This window comes from Balaenoptera musculus, chromosome 2 (assembly GCF_009873245.2).
Source record: "Balaenoptera musculus isolate JJ_BM4_2016_0621 chromosome 2, mBalMus1.pri.v3, whole genome shotgun sequence".
NCBI lineage: Eukaryota > Metazoa > Chordata > Mammalia > Artiodactyla > Balaenopteridae > Balaenoptera > Balaenoptera musculus.
In genome coordinates, this window is record NC_045786.1 from 7,151,159 (window position 1) to 7,170,931 (window position 19,773).

Genomic DNA, 19,773 nt, shown 5'->3' on the forward strand with positions numbered 1-19,773 from the left:
TAAGTCCTATTTGTTTATTTTTGTTTTTATTTCCGTTACTCTAGGAGGTGGGTCAAAAAAGATTTTGCTGTGGTTTATGTCAAAGTGTGTTTTTCCTATAACCTTCTCTAAGAGTTTTATAGTGTCTGGTCTTACATTTAAGTCTTTAATCCATTTGGAATTTATTTTTGTGTATGGTGTTAGGTAGTGTTCTAATTTCATTCTTTTACATGTAGCTGTCCAGTTTTCCCAGCACCACTTATTGAAGAGGCTGTCTTTTCTCCATTGTATGTTCTTGCCTCCTTTGTTGTAAATTAGGTGACCATATGTGTGTGGGTTTATCTCTGGGCATTCTATCCTGTACCATTGATCTATATTTCTGTTTTTGTGCCAGTACCAAACTGTCTTGATTACTGTAGCTTTGTAGTATAGTTTGAAGTCGGGGAGCCTGATTCCTCCAACTCCATTTTTCTGTCTCAAGATTGCTTTGGCTATTCAGGGTCTTTTGTGTTTCCATACGAACTGTAAATTTTTTTTATAATTCTGTGAAGAATGCCATTGGTAGTTTGATAGGGATTGCATTGAATCTGTAGATTGCTTTGGGTAGTATAGTCATTTTCACAATATTGATTCTTCCAATCCAAGAACATGGTATCTTTCTCCATCTGTTTATGTCATCTTTGATTTCTTTCATCAGTGTTTTATAGTTTTCTGAGTACTAGTCTTTCGCCTCCTTAGGCAGGTTTATTCCTAAGTATTTTATTTTTTTGTTGCAATGGTAAATGGGAGTGTTTCCTTAATTTCTCTTTCTGATTTTTCATTGTTGGTATATAGGAATGCAAGAGATTTCTGTGCATTAATTTTGTATCCTGAAACCTTACCAAATTCATTGATTAGTTCTAGTCGTTTTCTGGTGGCATCTTGAGGATTTTCTATGTATAGTATCATGTCATCGGCAAACAGTGACAGTTTTACTTCTTTTCCAATTTGTATTCCTTTTATTTCTTTTTCTTCTCTGATTGCTGTGGCTAGGACTTTCCAAAACTATGTTGAATAAGAGTGGTGAGAGTGGACATCCTTGTTTTGTTCCTGATCTTAGTGGAAATGCTTTCAGTTTTTCACCATCTAGTATGATGCTTGCTGTGGGTTTGTCATATGTGGCCTTTATTATGTTGAGGTAGGTTCCCTCTATGCCCATTTTCTGGAGAGTTTTTATAATAAATGGGTGTTGAATTTTGTCAAAAGCTTTTTCTGCATCTATTGAGATGATCATATGGTTTTTATTCCTTAATTTGTTAATGTGGTGTATCACATTGATTGATTTGCATACATTGAAGAATCCTTGCATCCCTGGGATAAATCCCACTTGATCATGGTGTATGATCCTTTTAATGTGCTGTTGGATTCTGTTTGCTAGTATTTTGTTCAGGATTTTTGCATCTATGTTCATCAGGGATATTGGTCTATAATTTTCTTTTTTTGTGATATCTTCTTCTGGTTTTGGTATCAAGGTGATGGTGGCTTTGTAGAATGAATATGGGAGTGTTCCTCCCTGTGCTATATTTTGGAAGAGTTTGAGAAGGATTGGTGTTAGCTCTTCTCTAAATGTTTGATAGAATTCACCTGTGAAGCCATCTGGTCCTGGACTTTTGTTTGTTGGAAGATTTTTAATTACAGTTTCAATTTCATTACTTGTGATAGGTCTGTATATATTTTCTAATTCTTCCTTTTTCAGCCTTGGAAAATTGTACCTTTCCAAGAATTTGTCCATTTCTTTGTGGTTGTCCATTTTATTGGCATATAGTTGTTTGTAGTAGTCTCTTATAATCCTTTGTATTTCAGCAGTGTCAGTTGTGATTTCTCCTTTTTCATTTCTAATTTTATTGATTTGCGTCCTCTCCCCTTTTTTCCTTGATGAGTCTGGCTAAGGGTTTATCAATTTTTTAAATCTTCTCAAAGAACCAGCTTTTAGTTTTATTGATCTTTGCGATTGTTTTCTTCGTTTCTATTTCATTTATTTCTGCTCTGATCTTTATGATTTCTTTCCTTCTGCTAACTTTGTGTTTTCCTTGTTCTTCTTTCTCTAGTTGTTTTAAGTGTAGGGTTAGATTGTTTATTTGAGATTTTTCTTGTTTCTTGAGGTGAGATTGAATTGCTATAAACTTCCCTCTTAGAACTGCTTTTGCTGCGTCCCATAGGTTTTGGGTCGTTGTATTTTCGTTGTCATTTGTTTCTATGTATTTTTTAATTTCTTCTTTGATTTCTTCAGTGATGTCTTGGTATTTAGTAGTGCACTGTTTAGCCTCCATGTATTTGTGTTTTTTACAGTTTTTTTGCTGTAATTGATTTCCAATCTCATAGTGTTGTGGTCAGAAAAGATGCTTGAACTATTTCAATTTTCTTAAATTCTCCAAGGCTTGATTTGTCACCCAAGATGTGATCCATCCTGGAGAATGTTCCATGTGCACTTGAGAAGAAAGTGTATTCTGCCACTTTTGGGTGGAGTGTTCTATAAATATCAATTAGATCTATCTGGTCTATTGTGTCATTTAAAGCTTGTGTTTTCTTATTTATTTTCTGTTTGGATGATCTGTCCATTGGTGTAAGTGGGGTGTTAAAGTCCCCTACTGTTAATGTGTTACTGTCTATTTCTCCTTTCATGGTTGTTAGCATTTGCCTTATGTATTGAGGTGCTCCTGTGTTGGGTGCATATACATTTATAATTGTTATGTCTTCTTCTTGGATTGATCCTTTGATCATTATGTAGTGTCCCTCCTTATCTCTTGCAACAGTCTTTATTTTAAAGTCTATTTTATCTGATACGAGTATTGCTACTCTAGCTTTCTTTTGATTTCCATTTGCATGGAATATCTTTTTCCATCCCTTCACTTTCAGTCCGTATGTGTCCCTAGGTCTGAAGTGGGTCTCTTGTAGACAGCATATATATGGGTCTTGTTTTTGTATCCATTCAGCCAGTCTGTGTCTTTTGGTTGGGGCATTTAATCCATGTACAGTCAAGGTTATTATTGATAGGTATGTTCCAATTACCATTTTCTTAATTGTTTTGGATTTGTTTTTGTAGGTCTTTTTCTTCTTTTGTGTTTCCTGCTTAGAGAAGTTTCTATAGCACTTATTGTAAAGCTTGTTTGGTGGTGCTGAATTCTCTTAGCTTTTGCCTGTCTGAAAACCTTTTCACTTCTCCATCGAATCTGAATGAGATCCTTGCTGGATAGAGTAATCTTGGTTGTAGGTTTTTCTCTTTCATCACTTTAAGTATATCCTGCCACTGCCTTCTGCCTTGCAGAGTTTCTGCTGAAAAATCAGCTGACCTCATGGGGATTCCTTTGTATGTTATTTTTTGTTTTTCCATTGCTGCTTTTAATATTTTTTCTTTCAACTTAGTTTTTGTTAGTTTGATTAATATGTGTCTTGGTGTGTTTCTCCTAGGGTTTATCCTGTATGGGACTCCCTGTGCTTCCTGGACTTGGGTGACTATTTCCTTTCCATGTTAGGGAAGTTTTCAACTATAATCTCTTCAAATATTTTCTCAGACCCTTTCTTTTTCTCTTCTTCTTCTGGGACCCCTATAATTTGAATGTTGGTGTGTTTAGTGTTGTCCCAGAGGTCTCTGAGATTGTCTTCAATTCTTTTCATTCTTTTTTCTTTATTCTGCTCCTTGGCAGTTATTTCCACCACTTTGTCTTCCAGCTCACCTATTCGTTCTTCTGCCTCCATTATTCTGTTATTGATTCCTTCTAGTGTATTTTTCATTTCAATTATTGTGTTGTTCATCTCTGTTTGTTTGTTCTTTAGTTCTTCTAGATCTTTGTTAAACATTTTTTGTATTTTCTTGATCCATGCCTTCATTCTATTTCCGAGATTCTGGATCATCTTTACTGTCATTACTCTGAATTCTTTTTCAGGTAGGTTGCCTATTTCCTCTTCATTTATTTGGTCTTGTTGGTTTTTACCTTGCTCCTTCATCTGTGACATATTTGTGTGCTGTCTCATTTTTTTTTTTTTTTTATGAGTGGGATTGTGTTCCTGTCTTACTGGTTGTTTGGCCTGAGGCTTCCAACACTGGAGTCTGTAGGGTATTGGGTAGAGCTGGGTCTTGCTGCTGAGATGAGGAACCCCATGAGCCCTCACTCCGATGAATATTCCCTGGGGTCTGAGGTTCTCTGTTAGTCCAGTGGTTCAGACTTGAAGCTCCCACCGCAGGAGCTTCGGCCTGACCCCGGGCTTATGATCCAAGTTCCCACAAGCTGCATGGGGTGGCAAAAAAAAAAAAAAAAAGAGAACAATAACAAAGTAAAACATGAAATTAGACTAGGAAACTAACAGATATATTAGAAAGAATATAAAAATAAAAATATAGATGAATCAACAACTGGAAGGTACATCAGTACCATAATAGTAAAAAAGAGGAGGAAGGAAAAGAAAAGAAAAGGGAAGGAAAAGGCCTTGGCTGTGGAGGGCGGGGCCTAAGCAAGGGCAAGGTTTGGGTGATGGGCGGGGCCTATGCTCAGGACCCACAGGGCTGGAAAAGGCCCTGGGGGCCGTGGGGGGTGGGGCTTAGGCTCAAGGAACAGAATGGGCCCAGTCGTGTCCCCCACCACTGGTCTCAGAGGGCAGGGGACATCACCTGGGAGCCCAGCAGGCTTCCTGGGCTCTAGTGGGCGGGGCAAATGCCCTCTTCTCCTCTTCTGCTCCTCCTGGATGACCCCTCCCACCTGCCTCTCCTGATCTCCCCAGCCTGCCTCCTGTGCCTCCAGGACCCACGTGGCCTGGGTCAGGCTTTGCGGGGTGGGTGGGGGTACCGGTTTGGGAGCTCAGCAGGCTCCCTGGCCCAAGTGGGCCAGGTGATTGCCCTCTGCTCCTCTCCCCGTCTTCCCAGAGGGCCCCTCCCTCCTGCCTCTCCTGATCTCCCTGGCCTTAGGGGCACCGATCCTGCCTGGCCTCCACTTCTCCTCCCCTCTCAGTCCCCCTATATCCTACCGGTTCACTTTGGGGTTCCTCCCGTCTCCTTGGGCATCAGAGTCCCCCACCCACGGCCTTCAGGTGCCCTAGCTGTGGGAAGACGCTAACTCCGCATCTTCCCACACTGCCATCTTGACCAGTATTCTTCTAACAGTTTTTTGATGGAGTCTTTAGGGTTTTCTATATATGTATCATGTTGTCTGTAAATAGTGTCAGTTTTACTTCCTTTCAACTTTGGATGCCTTTTATTTCTTTTTCTTGCCTAATTCCTCTGGCTAGGATTTATAATATTATGTTGAATAAAAGGGCAAGAGTGGGCGTTCTTGTCTTATTTCTGATCTTAGAGAAATAGCTTTCAGCTTTTCACCACTGATTATGATGTTTGCTGAGAGCTTGTCACATATGGCCTTTATTATATTGAGGTTTGTTCCGTCTATACCTGATTTATTGAGAGTTTTTATCATAAATGGATGTCAAGTTTTGTCCAGTGCTCTTTGTGCATCTATTGAGATGATTATATGGTTTTTTATCCTTCATTTTGTTAATGTGATTATAACATTGACTGATTTGTGGATGTTGAACCAAGTTTGCATCCCTGGAATAAATCCCACTTAATCATGGTGTATGATCCTTTTAATGTATTGTTGAATTCTGTTTGCTAATATTTTGTTGAGGATTTTTTTCATCTATGTTCATCAGGGATATTGGCCTGTAATTTGTGTGGTGTCCTTGTCTGGTTTTGGTATCGGGGTAATGCTAGCCTCATAAAATGAGTTCTTTGAATGTTTGCAGAATTCACTAGCAAAGCCATCTGGTCCAGGACTTCTGTTTGTTGGATTTTTAAAGTTACTGATATTAGCAGAGATATTTAGTATCCTTACTAGTTATCAGTCTATTCAGATTTTCTGTTTCATCATGATTCAGTCTTGGTAGGTTGTATGTTTCTAAGAATTTATCCATTTCTTCTAGGTTGTCCACTTTGTTGGTGTATAATTGTTCATAGTAGTCTCTTACCCTTTCTTTTCTGTTTTAAGAGTTGTAATAGCTCCTCTTTCATTTCTGATTTTATTTATTTGAGTCCTATCTCTCCCTCCCTCTCTCTCTCTCTCCCCACTTCTCCTTTGTTGGTGAGTCTAGCAAAGGCTTGTCAATTTTGTTTACCTTTTCAAAGAACCAGCTCTTAGTTTCACTGATCTTCTCTGTTGTCTTTATAGTCTGTTTTTTATTTATTTTTGTTCTACTCTTGGTTATTTCCTTCCTTCTACTAATTTTGGGCTTTGTTTTTTCTTCTTTTTCTAGTTTCTTGAGTTGTAAAGTTAGGTTGGTTATTTGAGATTTTTCTTGTTTCTTGAGGTAGGCATTTATCACTTGACCTTCCCCCTTAGAACTGCTTTTGCTGCAACCCACAAATTTTGTTATGTTTTATTTCCATTCTCAATCATCTCAAAGTATTTTAAAATTTCTCTTTTGATTTATTCTTTGACCCATTGGTTGTTCAGTAGCATGTTGTTTAATCTCCACTTATTTGTGAATTTTCCAGTTTTCTTCTTGTAATTAATTTCTAGTTTCATACCATCGTAGTTGGAAAAGATGCTTGATATGATTTTAATCATCTTAAATTTATTGAGACTCATTTTGTGGCCTAATATATGGTCTATCCTGGAAAATGTTCCATGTGCACTTGAGAAGAATGTGTGTTCTGTTGCTTTTGCATGGAGTGTTCTTTATATATTTGTGAAGTTCACCTGATCTTATGTGTTGTTTAGGTCCAAAGTTTCCTTACTGATTTTCTGACTGAATGATCCATGCATTGACGTAAGTGGGGTATTAAAGTCCCCTGCTCTTACTGTATTGCTGTCTATTTCTCCTTTTAAGTCTGTTAACATTTGCTTTATGTATTTAGGTGTTCCTCTGTTGGGTGCATAAATGTTTACAAATGTTATATCCTCTTGTTGGGTGGACCCCACAAGAGGATATAACATTTGTAAATATTACATTATCATATGTAATATGATAATGTCTCTTATTAGAGTCTTTGTTTTAAAGTCTGTTTTGTCTAAGTATAGTTACTCCAGCTTTCTTTTGGTTTCTATTTGGAATTAGGATAATTAGAATTGGTTTGATTTATCTAAGCAATTTCAAAATGTTTGGTTCTTGTTATCTGGGCTTTTGCATGCTAAAGATTCAAAATGTAATATTATAATGCACTATATATTTAAAGTACCATTTGGTTTAAATGTTACCTTTCTTTAAAAGTCACCTTTCTGTGTTTGTTAATTTGGCAAGCTGTGGAGCAAGCCTCTATGGGTAGCAATAACCCACCTTTCAACCCAACAGTCACAGTAGGCTGAGAAGATAATGAAACTCTTGTTATTCTGGCCTAAGCCTGAATGGTTTCCTCGAGGATTCCATGGAAGCAAACTTGAATTTCCAGATGGACTAACTTTAGTGACTGGAATTGAAGGGGTCACAGAGAGCATGGTCTGAAGGGTGGTTGGATTGAAATGAAAGAAGAGAGTAAAGGAAAGTGATGGAAGCAGTTCTGAATGAGGTCGTGCATTCTTCTGTGGCTACTCTGAGTGATTTAGACTCTGCCCTAAGGTGCAGAGGATCATTCTCCTTTTAAATGGCTTCTGTTGGCTCAGAGATGGTCAACTTTTAGTGGTTCTTGTCCTATTTTTGGTGGATTCTTCATCTGCAGAAGCAAGAGCCAGTAGCTCATACAAATCAATGCTCCTATAAAAGTGAACCTCTCATTTATTTTCTCTTAAAAGGAAGCCTAAAAAGAACAGACAACTCAGTTTCCTTGGGCCAAGGAACCCTCTGAAAAAAATAATGTATTTATGATTTCTGATTCTTTTGTTTTCAGATCACATGAAAGGATTAAGAGCCCCTACCTTGAAAAGAAGGTTGGAGTGCAGGTAATTTCTTTTCTTTTTTAGAATTATTTATTTGGCTGAGCTGGGGCTTAGTTGTGGCACGCGGGATCTTCGTTGTGGCATGCGGATCTTTAGTTGCAGCATGTGGGAACTTTAGTTACAGCATACAAACTCTTAGTTGTGGCATGTGGGATCTAGTTCCCTGACCAGGGATTGAACCCGGGTCCCCTGCATTGGGAGCACGGAGCCTTAGCCAGTGGACCACCAGGGAAGTCCCCAGGTAATTTCCTTTGCTATTTATTTGTGTGTTCTATTTTTTTAAGTAAAAATTTTAATTGAGCTGTAACATCTACGTAGAAAAGTACTTACATCATATGGGAATACTCTGATGAACTTTTACAAGTGAACACATGTGTAGCATCTGCCCAGTCCAAGAAATAGAACAGCATCAATATCCTGGGACAGAACCCTTTCCCTCCCCAAGTCAGTCTTCCCCACCCACAGGTAACCTCTCTTCTGACTTTTGTCATCATCGTTTAGCTTTGGTGGTTTTTGAACTTTATTTAAATAGAATCATACTGAATAGACTCTTCTACTTGTTTTCTTTTACTTAACATTATATTTAGTGGAATGATTCATCCATGCTATTGGGTGCAGTAATAGTCTGTTCATTTTTATTTCTGTAAGAGTGTGTCTGTGTGTATGCGTAAATGATTGTTCCATTATAAAGAGTCATATAATACTGTTGGATCTTTTCTTAAAGCTGAGTCATTGCATTCTTTTCCTGCAGTCATTGCCTAAGTCAAATTCCAAATTCTCAAGATATATGCAGTTGACCCTTGAACAATGCAGTGGTTAGGGGCACCAACCTTCTATGAGGTCAATCCACATATAACTTTATAGTTGGCGCTCCCTATCCTGGTTCCACATCTGTGGGTTCAACCAACTGCAGATTGTGTAGTACTATGGTACTTATTTAGTGAAAAAAAAACCCGTGCGTAAGTGGACCCTCACAGTTGAAATCCATGTTGTTCAAGGGTCAACTGTATATAGGAAGGACCCTATTGACTTTTTGACTATTTGATCTTTGACTTAGCAGGCTTCTTTGCTAAGTGATATCAATAGTCTGTGTTTGTGATAATGGTAGCTAATATTTATTAAAAATATATATTCATACTAGATGTTGAAGGTACAGTAGTGAGCAAAATAGGCAAAAATCCCTCTCTTCTGGGAGCTGACATTCTCCTTAGAGCCTCTTGATAATCTTTTGAATAGATACTATTATTATTTCTATTTTACAGATGAGGAAACTGAGGAACCAGAGGGGTTAAATTAGTTGCCCAAAGTCACGCAGCCAGTAAGTGGCAGGACCAGGATTCCCACCAGGTCTGTCTGATTTTAGAGCCTATGTATTAGTTATCTATTGCTGCGTAACAAACTACCCCCAAACTCAGTGACTTAAAACAACACTAATCACGTATTCTCTCTGTCTGTTTCTGTGGGTCAGGAGTTCTGACGGTACAGTGGGGATGGCTGGTTTCTGCCTGACTGGGTGTCGTATGGGGGCTGACATTACCTGAAGGCTCGTTCATTCAATGTCTGACATCTGGGCTGGGGAGACTCAAACAGTTGGGGCACTTTGGGCATCTCTGTCTCTAAAAAATAGCTCTTCAGCATAGTGGTTTCAGAATAGCAGTACTTCTTAAATGGAAACTAAAAACAAAAAGTGTACGTCCCAAGAGAGGGCCAGCGGCAGCCAAATATGCCTGGAGGCCTAGCCTCGAAAGGCCTGCTCTATTACGTCCATCACAGTCTGTCGGCTAAGGCAGTTACAAAGCCCTGTCCGGGTTCAAGGGGAGGTTAACACAGGTGCCTCCTGTCAGTGGGGGAATTTCCATGACCACTTTGTAAGAAGACGGTGTGCGGTTAGGGTGCATACGTCAGTGTGGGCACCTCTGGAAAGTATGATCCGCTGTAGACTGCATTCCTAACCTCTAAACTGGAGTGGTGAATTTTTAAAGTTTGTCATGAAGTTGATTTCTGCCCACTAAGAACATAAACAGAATAGATTTATATGAAGTAAAAGGCAGACGTCTCCTGTCCCACTTCCCTTTCTGCAGAGGTAGTTTACCATTTGGTGGTATCTCTCCAGACATACCTGACTGTCTAAAACACGTGTCTTTACGATGAGGATGGTGAGGACCAGCCTTTGAGGAGGTCAGAGGACACAGTATTTTCTCTCCTTTGCTTCTTCCCTGTCCCTTTATAGTCTCGATGGGACTGAGGTGGTCACTGGACTGTTGGCCTGCCAGCTCAGTTTCTGAATTATTCGAGGCAACTGACATATATTGAAACATATTTCCTAGTCACCCAGATGTCTCATTCTCGATTGTACTAAAACAGCTTCTTTTTTTTTTTTTGTCTCTTGTTTTCAGCTTGAAGGTTTACTTATACTGTTCTCCTGTTACTAAAGAGCTGTTGTTAACAAGCCCGAGGTACAGATTTTGGGAGAAACGAATTGTAAGTTTTATTGTTTGAATGACACTAATTCTTCTTTTCAAGTGGGAAATATTTTTTGAGGTGAATTGAACAAAGTATGGGCATTATTCAAAGCCTGCTTCCTCCAGGCTATATTTACCCACAGTAATTACAGTGTTGCTGTTTAGCCTTTGTAATTCATTAGTTTGGAAGAGGTTGACGTTTTATCGTTGCTGATTTTTCTTTCTTGTCCCTCAACATGTTGACCTAGATTCTTAGTTTTGTCTAATCTCACAGACTCTCTTGCTGAGTTACATTTTATTACTTTAACGTATAAAACATTCATTAACATAATTGATAAATCCTTTTATTTAGATCATGGGATAGATTAGGAAAAATAAACAAAATTTATGGGTTATAATAAGAAAGGGATAACAATCAGAATAAAAATAGAATGGATAATTTTGAATCTGGCAGAATAAAATGGATCTATCCAACAGAAGGTAAAGGGGAGAAAAAAGCGTGGCACATTGAAAATGCGAAGATGGTGGCAAAAGTTCTATTGTAACAGTAATTGCTATAAATATGAGTGGATTTACTTCAACCCTGGATCAAAAGACAAATTCTTGGTTTAGGCTGAAAAAAAAAAAAATGATCCCCCAGTCTTGGTCTACAAGAGATATAAATCACTCTAAAGGAAAAATGCAGGTTGAAGGGGAAAAAATAAAAAGGAAAAAATATAATGAACAATTAGAAGCTAAACATGCCAGAGTGGCAACTTTTATATCATACAGAGATTGAAGGCAAAAAAAATATCGTAAGTTTCAAAGAAGGTGTTATTTACTATTAAGAGGAACAACCTTTTAATAGTATCAAGAAGGTATGAACATAAATGCAATTGACAAAGTAGCGTGAAACTGGATACAGTAGCACCTGATCACCCTGTGCTTGATCAGGGAAAGAAGCACGAGGAGTAGATAGAATTAGGGTTTGTGATATGCATTAAACCGTCAGTAATTGGGGGTGCCGGCAGAGAAGTCTGAACAAGTATCACCAAGAGTGTTTGATGTCTGATTGCTGGCAGCTTTCAGCTCCCACCTCCACTTGCCCCACATCTGGGCAAACTGATAAAAAAAGAAAAAAGCCTGCCCCTTCCTTGGCACCTACATGGAATTCAAACATGCAAGCCCAGGCCCACCCCGTAACCACGATAAAAACCAGGGCCACCTGCTCCCATTTTCTCAGGTCACACATACCACTTCCTCCCAGCCTGGTTTCTACCCTCCTCTCCCCAGAAAGTCCCACAGCGAACATACCGCAGTGTTTTCACACTCTCTTGGTTCACGTGTGGCATCTTCAGTCTTTGCCTCTGATCTGTCAGTTGGGGTGGGATCCCTCTGCAGAGGGACACAACAGCAAGGCTGTGACCTTGGCCTTGGTATTAGGCCTGAAGTTACTGTGGGTCAATCTGGCCAGCAGTCAGGAAGGAAAGCTGAAAAAGAAGGAGAGAAGAGCAGAGACAGGCTGGAGTCCACAGGGACAAATGGGGGCCCATGTCTGCCTCCCACTCCTCCCAGCCTTGGTAACACGGCCATCCCCTTGGTCACTGAGTTCCACACACGTGGCCCAGGGCTCCGAGAAGCTCGGGAAGATACCCAACAGAGGACGGAGCTGCCGCCGTACTGCCCGTGTCAGTGAGGTAAGCCAGCAGATCAGCAGCGTGCCCGCGCTGCTATAACTTCTGGTGCCTGTCGGAGCATTGACAAATGGCTGCTGGTTCACGCCTGCCTTCCAAATCTCACACAGGTGTTTCTTGTGGCCACTGCTAACCTGGAAGTGTACGTGGAAGGGGCTTGTAGGATAATTCCAGCTCAGCTGAGTGGGTGCAGTTCAAGGCCACCTCATAATCTAAGGAAGACGGGCACCTCAACAGTGGTAGCTGGAGAGCTTAGCAGACCACTCTCAGAAGCTGAAAGATGAAGGAGACGGGAAGTAAGTGAATATACAGAAGATTTAAATGGCATAATTAGTACACGTGAACCAATCGAAACACAGAGCTTTAAACCGAACAGAGAAAAGATCTTTGGGTAAACTTGGAACGTTTACCAAAGCTGAGCATGTACTACGTCACTAAAGAAGTTTCAAGAAATCCTAGTGATCTGTTCTTTTACCATAATACAATGATGTTGGAAATCAGAAATACAAGGAGAGTTAAAATCATCCCGTACATATGGGAGCTAAATGCATACCACAAGCAACTCTAGGTTAAAGAAGAAATTGTAAAGAAAAACATACAATACTTAGGACTGATGGACAATGAAAGTGTGACATGTCAAAGTGTGTGGAGCACAGCTAAGTTAGTACTTGAAGGGAAATTGCGAGCATTAAATGCATTTCTTAGAAAACAGACTGGAGCTAAATGGAATAAGTCTTTGACTCAAGAAGAATGAAAAGGAGCAACAAAGCAAACCTAAGGATATGTGAAAGAAGAAAATAATAGAGAGAAAAGGACAGGTTAGTGATATAGAGACTAACTACCACAGAAAATAAAAGGGAAGATTAACAAAAGTCAAAGCTGGTTTCTAGAGAAATAGAGATAAATTTAGGGACTTCCTGGTGGTCCAGCAGTTAAGACTCCGTGCTTCCAATGCAGGGGATGCAGGTTTGATTTCTGGTTGGGGAACTAAGATCCCACATGCCGCACAGTGTGGCCAAAGCAAACAAACAAAACAAACAAAAAAACCCAAAATGAAATAGAGATAAATCTTGCCAAGATCGATTAAAAAAACAAAGATGCATATAAAAATACAGAATGATAAAAAGGAAAATAGCTATTAATAATAGCAATGCCTTGTTTTGAAAATTAATATGATAGTATGTTCAATAATTTAGACACAGTGGATAAATACTGGAAAAGTAGGAAAATACCAAATTGAGGCAAGAAAAGTAGACCACTTGAATAAAGAAGTAGGCATCAAAGACATTAAAACAGTTTTCAAAGATCTCTTCTTCAAAAAAGCCCCACACCCAGATGGTTTTATAGGTGCATTTTGCCAAATGTTCAAAGAACAAATAATCCCTATTGTAGGAGAGACTGAAAAGATAAGCTGCTCAACCTCACTGGCAAAATGGATAATGATAGTAAATGGGGAACAAAAGGCCATTTCACATGTGAATGTCCTAATTAAGGTCATAGCTGACTGAATCTCACAGTATTAAAAAATAGTGTATCATGAATACAGTGTGTTTATTCCAGAAATGCAAGGATATTTTCACACCTGAATCTCAGTCACTGTAAATTTTATGACATCAGTGGGCTAAAAAGGTGGGAAATTATGTTTATTCATCAGCTACTTACTGAATGCCTCTCTGTGCTCCTTGCTCTTCTAGTAAAATGTGCACGTACACTCCGACCTTTTCATAGCAGCTCAAATCTGTGAATTAGGCCAACATGCCATGGACTGATGGCAGACTGTGTTCTGCAGCAGAAAAGCTAAACACATAGGATACGTGGGGAGGTGAAGGGAGGAAAATTGAATTCATAGATGTAGAATCGCTGCGTCTGAGGATGTGTAAGTTTATAAGGCATCCAATCCATATTGCCACATCAACCTCAGGAAAGGTATTGTATTAGCTTTATCATGTTTTGGGGCTGTTAAACCATTATTATAGTGAAATCAGAAATTGTTCCACAGAGACTCTGTAACGTCTCTTAGTTCCCTTTCTGTGTTTGAGATGGCAAAGGCATGTAAAGCCATGAAAAACCATGAAAATGTATAATACAATGTATACATGACCTCTTATTTTATTTTAATAGATATCCATTGAAATTGAAACTCCTACCCAGATATCTTTAGTTGATGAAGCATCAGGCGAGGTAACTAAATATTAAATACTGTGTTTTTAAAAATTATTATTATACTCAGCATTAAATGATTGTTTATCTTTCTCCTTGATTTGATTGCTCATGTAACCAGAAATAAAATTTATAGTAAATGAGTGAGTTTGTAGGGAAAAAAACGTTTGTGATGTATTTATTTTCTACATCTGAAGGACTGGACCATGTCAGAACTGCTTCTATTTAGTATCACATGCTAACTATAGGAGCTCGATAGTAATGATATTACCATACGGTGTGATTGTCACATTTATTAAGTTTATTATAATGTTCAAGATATAAAACTGTTTTTGCAGCAAGTTTATGTATATTGTGATTTTTTTTCTGAATCATTTTCGTATTCAAGAAAAAGACATTGTCCAAGTGGATCCAATTTATTTTTTTGTCCTTAAATTTAGAGGCAGGTACTTTTGTGTTGTGCATTTATCTTTTTTAATAGTAAGTAGGAGTACCAACCCACCTTTTCTGTATTTATTTATTTTTATCTCAAATTATACCTAGGGCTAGGCGGTGTTTTCCTATCTTATGGCAAATCTCGTTAATATTTGTTCCGTAGCTAGCCCGATTAGAACCTGCTCTGTGGACACGTTTAACTCTGAAGGGTGTCCTTGGTGGTGTGACTGTGATGGGACAGGGGCCGACCTTTCACATGTCCTCCCTGGAGGAGATCAGGCATTGGAGTACTTCTAGACATACTGTCCTGAGGGAGGGGAAAGGGATGGCCTGAACCTTCCTAAGTGCCATCCTGAGCTTGGTTAGCTGACACTTTTGGGGACATGCTGTCACTGCCCGGTGGCCTGTAATGTGTGTTGGTGAAACGCTTTCTCAGAATCGGGCACCGGGCAGCAGGTGGCTCTTGGTGAGCTGAGTCCAGCTGCCCCACTCTGGTCCTTTCCATTTCTCCTCTCCCACTGAGACTTGTGTGTCTCCAGCTCCAACCAGCGAGAAAGCCCCTTCTAAAGGGCCTTTGGAACAACGACGTCAGACATCCAGGGGGAGTTACCGTGGTCGAGTGGAGAGCTGACGCAACCAGAGCTCTGCCCGCCGCGTACTGAGCCCCGAGAGGCTGTAGTGCCCATCAGGCTCCGCCTAACGGGGCAGCACAGCGTGCTGCTTGGTGACTTGGGACCAGGCTGCGTCAGACTTTTTTTTTTTTAACTGTCCGTGCGGCTTGCAGGAACCTAGTTCCCTGACCAGGGATCGAACCCGTGCTCCCTGCAGTGGAAGCGTGGAGTTCTTACCACTTGACTGCCAGAGAATTCCTTTTTTTTTTTTTTTTAAACAACAGCTTTATTGAGACATAATTCACATACCGTACCATTCACCCCAGTTAAAGTACACTATTCAGTGGCTTTTAGTGTATTCACAGAGTTGTGTATCCTTTGCCACAATCAATTTCAGAATATTTTCATCGCCCAGAAAGAAACACGGGACCCTGTTTCTCCCTCCCCCCAGCTCCTGGCCACTACTAGTCTAGTGTAAGTCTCTATGGATTTGCCCATTCTGGACATTGTATTTAAATGGACCCATACAGTATGCGGTCTTTCGTGACTTCTTTCACTTTGCATAATGCTTTCAATGTTTATCCATGGTGTAGGATGTATCAGCTCTTCATTTCTTTTTTTGGCCAAAGAATATTCCATTGTATGGATGGACCTCATTTTGCTGGTTCAATCATCAGCCAGTAGACATGTTGGCTGCTTCTACTCTGGCTAGTATGAATAATGCTGCGGTGAACGTTCACGTTTTGTGTGGACCGAAGTTTTCGCGTCTCTCGCGTGCATACCCAAGAGTGGAATTGCTGTGTCACATTGTAACTCTACGTTTAACCATTTGTTTGTGGGTGAGGATTCCACTTGTTTCCAGGGTTTGGAGAGTGGGGAAATGAGGAGAAAGGCACACCATTTTCTTGGGAAGTAGTTGCGTGTGTTGTATTCAGGAGGGCTTTGTTTAGCTGGGTCCTAATGATAACTTCTATGATTATTATTTTCTTCTTTTATTTTCTTTTTAGAAGGAAGAGATTGTTGTGACTCTCTTACCAGCTGGTCATTGCCCAGGATCAGTTATGTAAGGGGGCTCATCTATTTTGCCCATTTATTTTGTGTAGATATGTATTATATTTGTAGAAATAAACTTGTAGGGTCTAGAAAATAACCTGTACAGGGAGGTTGGAGTCTTATGATGGCAATTCCTGTAATCTTAGCTTCCAAATTGAACTTGGGGGACTGAGGTGCCAGTCACGTTCGAAACGTGGCTTTCTTACAATGGAAGTCTTCAGCAGCAGTCTTTCCACTGGCTTTGCATTTTCCCATCACATGGATTTTTCTCTCCACGAGCAGGGGTGATCTCAGTATACAGTGGAAGGTGCTGATGTATTTCAGAGGACATCTCTTGCAAACTCAGCGATATCTCCATCATGTTATTATTTTCCTCCTTTGGGAAGAGGTGCAGCTGAGTGCCTGGTGTGGTTTAGTGCTGTGGAAGTTCCATGATCACCTTATCATAGTGGGTGTGCTTGGCAGGCAACGTGGGCTGTGGACTTAGTATATATTTGCTTTATTAGGAGTTTGCATGAGACTTAGCAGTCACTGCGGTCTGTACCCTTTTCAGGTTTTTGTTTCAGGGCAACAATGGGACTGTCTTGTACACGGGAGACTTCAGATTGGCGAAAGGAGAAGTTGCCAGGGTGGAGCCCCTGCACTCCGGGGGCAGGTACTGGTCTTTGCCTGATTCCTGAATGTTAAGGCTGCACTGTTTTCAAGGTGTTATTGTTCTCCCCCCACCCCCCCCCCCAAATATGAGCCTTTGTTTCTATTAGAAGTCTAACTCGATTATAATAACATTTGTAACAGGAAAGCAAACTTTTCCTCTTGAAATGAGGTAATGGTAACATTCCGTGTGTTGACCGGGGTAGTAGTTACGTGAATTGGTCAAAATTCACTGAACCGCATATGCAAAATCTGTGTTATTTTGTTATATGGAAATCATTTCCTGACAAAGTTGATAATAAAAAAAAATTCCAAATGGAACATCCATTTGGATGTCTAGATTTTCTGTCTCTAACGAAGAGTTTAGATTTTATCCATATTTTTATTTCCCATGAGGTGAGTCACACCCCTTGTTTCATTTTTGTTTTCAGAGTGAAAGACATCCAGAGTGTGTACTTAGACACGACTTTCTGTGATCCGAAATATTACCAAATTCCTAGTCGGGTACGTCTCCCTGGGGCATGGTGCACATTTCTTAGAGGGAAGTTTGTGGGATAACAGATCGCATGGTAATTGTCCCCATTTGCGTGAATATCTGGGAATCCTGAGAACGGAACAACGTTAACTGCCTTTGAACCTTCCCGCCCAGGAGGAGTGTCTGCGTGGGATCCTGGAGCTGGTTCGCAGCTGGATCACGCGGAGCCCGTACCACGTGGTGTGGCTGAGCTGCAAGGCCGCCTACGGGTACGAGTATCTCTTCACCAACCTCAGCGAGGAGTTCGGAGTCCAGGTGCCTGACGGCTCTCTCCTTCCTCTTGGTCCTTTCCATCCTCCCAACTCTGCCTTTCCCCTCCTTCCCCGTTTCCCCCCAGAGTCCCCCCAGACTGGAAACCATGACAGACGGACGCAGCCTTTGTCATCTTTTGTTTTTTCGCTTCCTCTTGGGAGGAGTTGACAGTGGGAAGAGCCCTTTGGTGAAAAGTCCCCTAAAGGAAGTATTTTTTCAAAACTGTGGGTCATGAAATAAATTCAGTGTTTGTGACCAGCAATGAGAATAAACTTGAACTAGGAAATATCTGAGTGTATTGCTTACAGTCAGAATAAACATTGTCTTGTGAAAATTTATGTGGGGAATCAGACACGTACATATCTAGATCTTCCTCGACTTAACCACAGGGCTACAGCCCAATAAATCCATCGTAAGTTGAAAATCTCATTGAGTCAGAAATGTATTTAAGGGGCTTCCCTGGTGGTGCAGTGGTTGAGAATCCGCCTGCCAATGCAGGGGATGCGGGTTCGAGCCCTGGTCTGGGAAGATCCCACATGCCGCGGAGCGACTAGGCCCGGGAGCCACAACTACTGAGCCTGCGCGTCTGGAGCCTGTGCTCCGCAACAAGAGAGGCTGCAATAGTGAGAGGTCCGCGCACCGCGATGAAGAGTGGCCCCCCGCTCGCCGCAACTAGAGAAAGCCCTCGCACAGAAACGAAGACCCAACACAGCCATAAATAAATAAATAAATAAATAAATAAATTTTAAAAATGTATTTAAAGACCCCTGACCCACTGAACATCATAGCTTAGCCTCAGCTACCTTAAACCTGCTCAGACTTGCGGACACAGGGAGGGGGAAGGGTAAGCTGGGACGAAGTGAGAGAGTGGCATGGACATAATATACACTACCAAATGTAAAACAGATAGCTAGTGGGAAGCAGCCGCATAGCACAGGGAGATCAGCTTGGTGCTTTGTGACCACCTAGAGGGGTAAGATAGGGAGGGTGGGAGGGAGATGCAAGAGGGAGGGGATATGGGGATATATGTATATGTATAGCTGATTCACTTTGTTGTACAGCAGAAACTAACATGACACTGTAATGTAATTATACTCCAATAAAGATGTAAAAAAAAAAATGCTCACAACACTTAGATTAGCCTACAGTTGGGCAAAATCATGTAACGCAAAGCCTATCTTACGATAAAGTGTGGAGTGTCTCGTGTAATTTATTGAGTGCTGTAGTGAAAGTGAAAACCAGAATGGTTGTCTGGGTCCAGAACGGTGGTCGGTGTGTGGACGGTGGCCGTTCACCCGCGCGATCGCGTGGCTCTCTGGGGCGGCAGCTTGCTGCGGTGCTGACCAGCATCACGAGAGAGGATCGTACCGCCAGCTCAGGAAAAGATTGTAACTCAAAATCCGAAGTCCGTTTTCTACTGGATGCATATTGGTTTCTCACCATCGCAAAGTTGAATAATCCTGGGTCGAGCATCCCAAGTTGGGACCGTCTGTACATAAATGCTGCGTATGCATCCTCGGTTGCCGTGGAAACATACTTACTGGGAGTCATGATCAGAAGTGTGTGAAGAACACCGTCCTGGGGCACTGAGCCCCCTCCCCGTGGAGGACTCACATCAGGTCAGGCTGGGAGCCAGTGTTCACCCGTCCCTTCCAGCCTTCGGTGCTGGGCTCTCGGGACCCCAGGCGGCCGGGTGAGCAGGCCACGTGCTTCCCGCAGCGCCCACGTCCCGTGAGAGGAGATGGAGTTTTGGTGGCGACTCCGAACAAAATGAAACGCTGGAACGAGTTGGAAATTTAAATTCTACTTCGTTCGTCAACTTTTACTATCGATCCCCCAGCTAACAGACTTGTGCTAAGAACTTAACACTTATGTACAACGTAATTTAGTAAAACTGAAAAGATTTAGTGCTTCTGCGTTTGCAATTTAAAAAATTCCTCCCTTCCTCCCTCCCTCCCTCCCTCCCTCCCTAAGCCCTAACTTCCTAAGCCCTTCTTTCCTTAATTTCTTCCTTCCTTAAGTTTTTGTGTCCAAATGTTTTTGGTGTAAAGCTGCCAATTCTCC

General features: G+C 40.9%; 1 protein-coding gene across 8 annotated transcripts in view; it reads left to right on the forward strand.

The window, feature by feature from the left end:
- The window catches only part of DCLRE1C (DNA cross-link repair 1C), a 129,506-nt gene that overhangs the window by 93,235 nt on the left and 16,498 nt on the right, over nucleotides 1-19,773 (forward strand). For 5 of the 8 annotated variants that reach the window (XM_036841932.1, XM_036841936.1, XM_036841933.1 and 2 more), the window contains 7 exons: nucleotides 7,829-7,880; nucleotides 10,274-10,358; nucleotides 14,134-14,193; nucleotides 16,226-16,281; nucleotides 16,825-16,926; nucleotides 17,354-17,426; nucleotides 17,572-17,712. In XM_036841932.1, the coding sequence (XP_036697827.1) occupies nucleotides 7,829-7,880; nucleotides 10,274-10,358; nucleotides 14,134-14,193; nucleotides 16,226-16,281; nucleotides 16,825-16,926; nucleotides 17,354-17,426; nucleotides 17,572-17,712 (569 nt within the window). Of the gene's footprint in view, nucleotides 1-7,828; nucleotides 7,881-9,139; nucleotides 9,225-10,273; nucleotides 10,359-14,133; nucleotides 14,194-16,225; nucleotides 16,282-16,824; nucleotides 16,927-17,353; nucleotides 17,427-17,571; nucleotides 17,713-19,773 lie in introns of those variants that run through there. The other 3 variants (XM_036841940.1, XM_036841937.1, XM_036841938.1) reach the window with 3 other exon arrangements.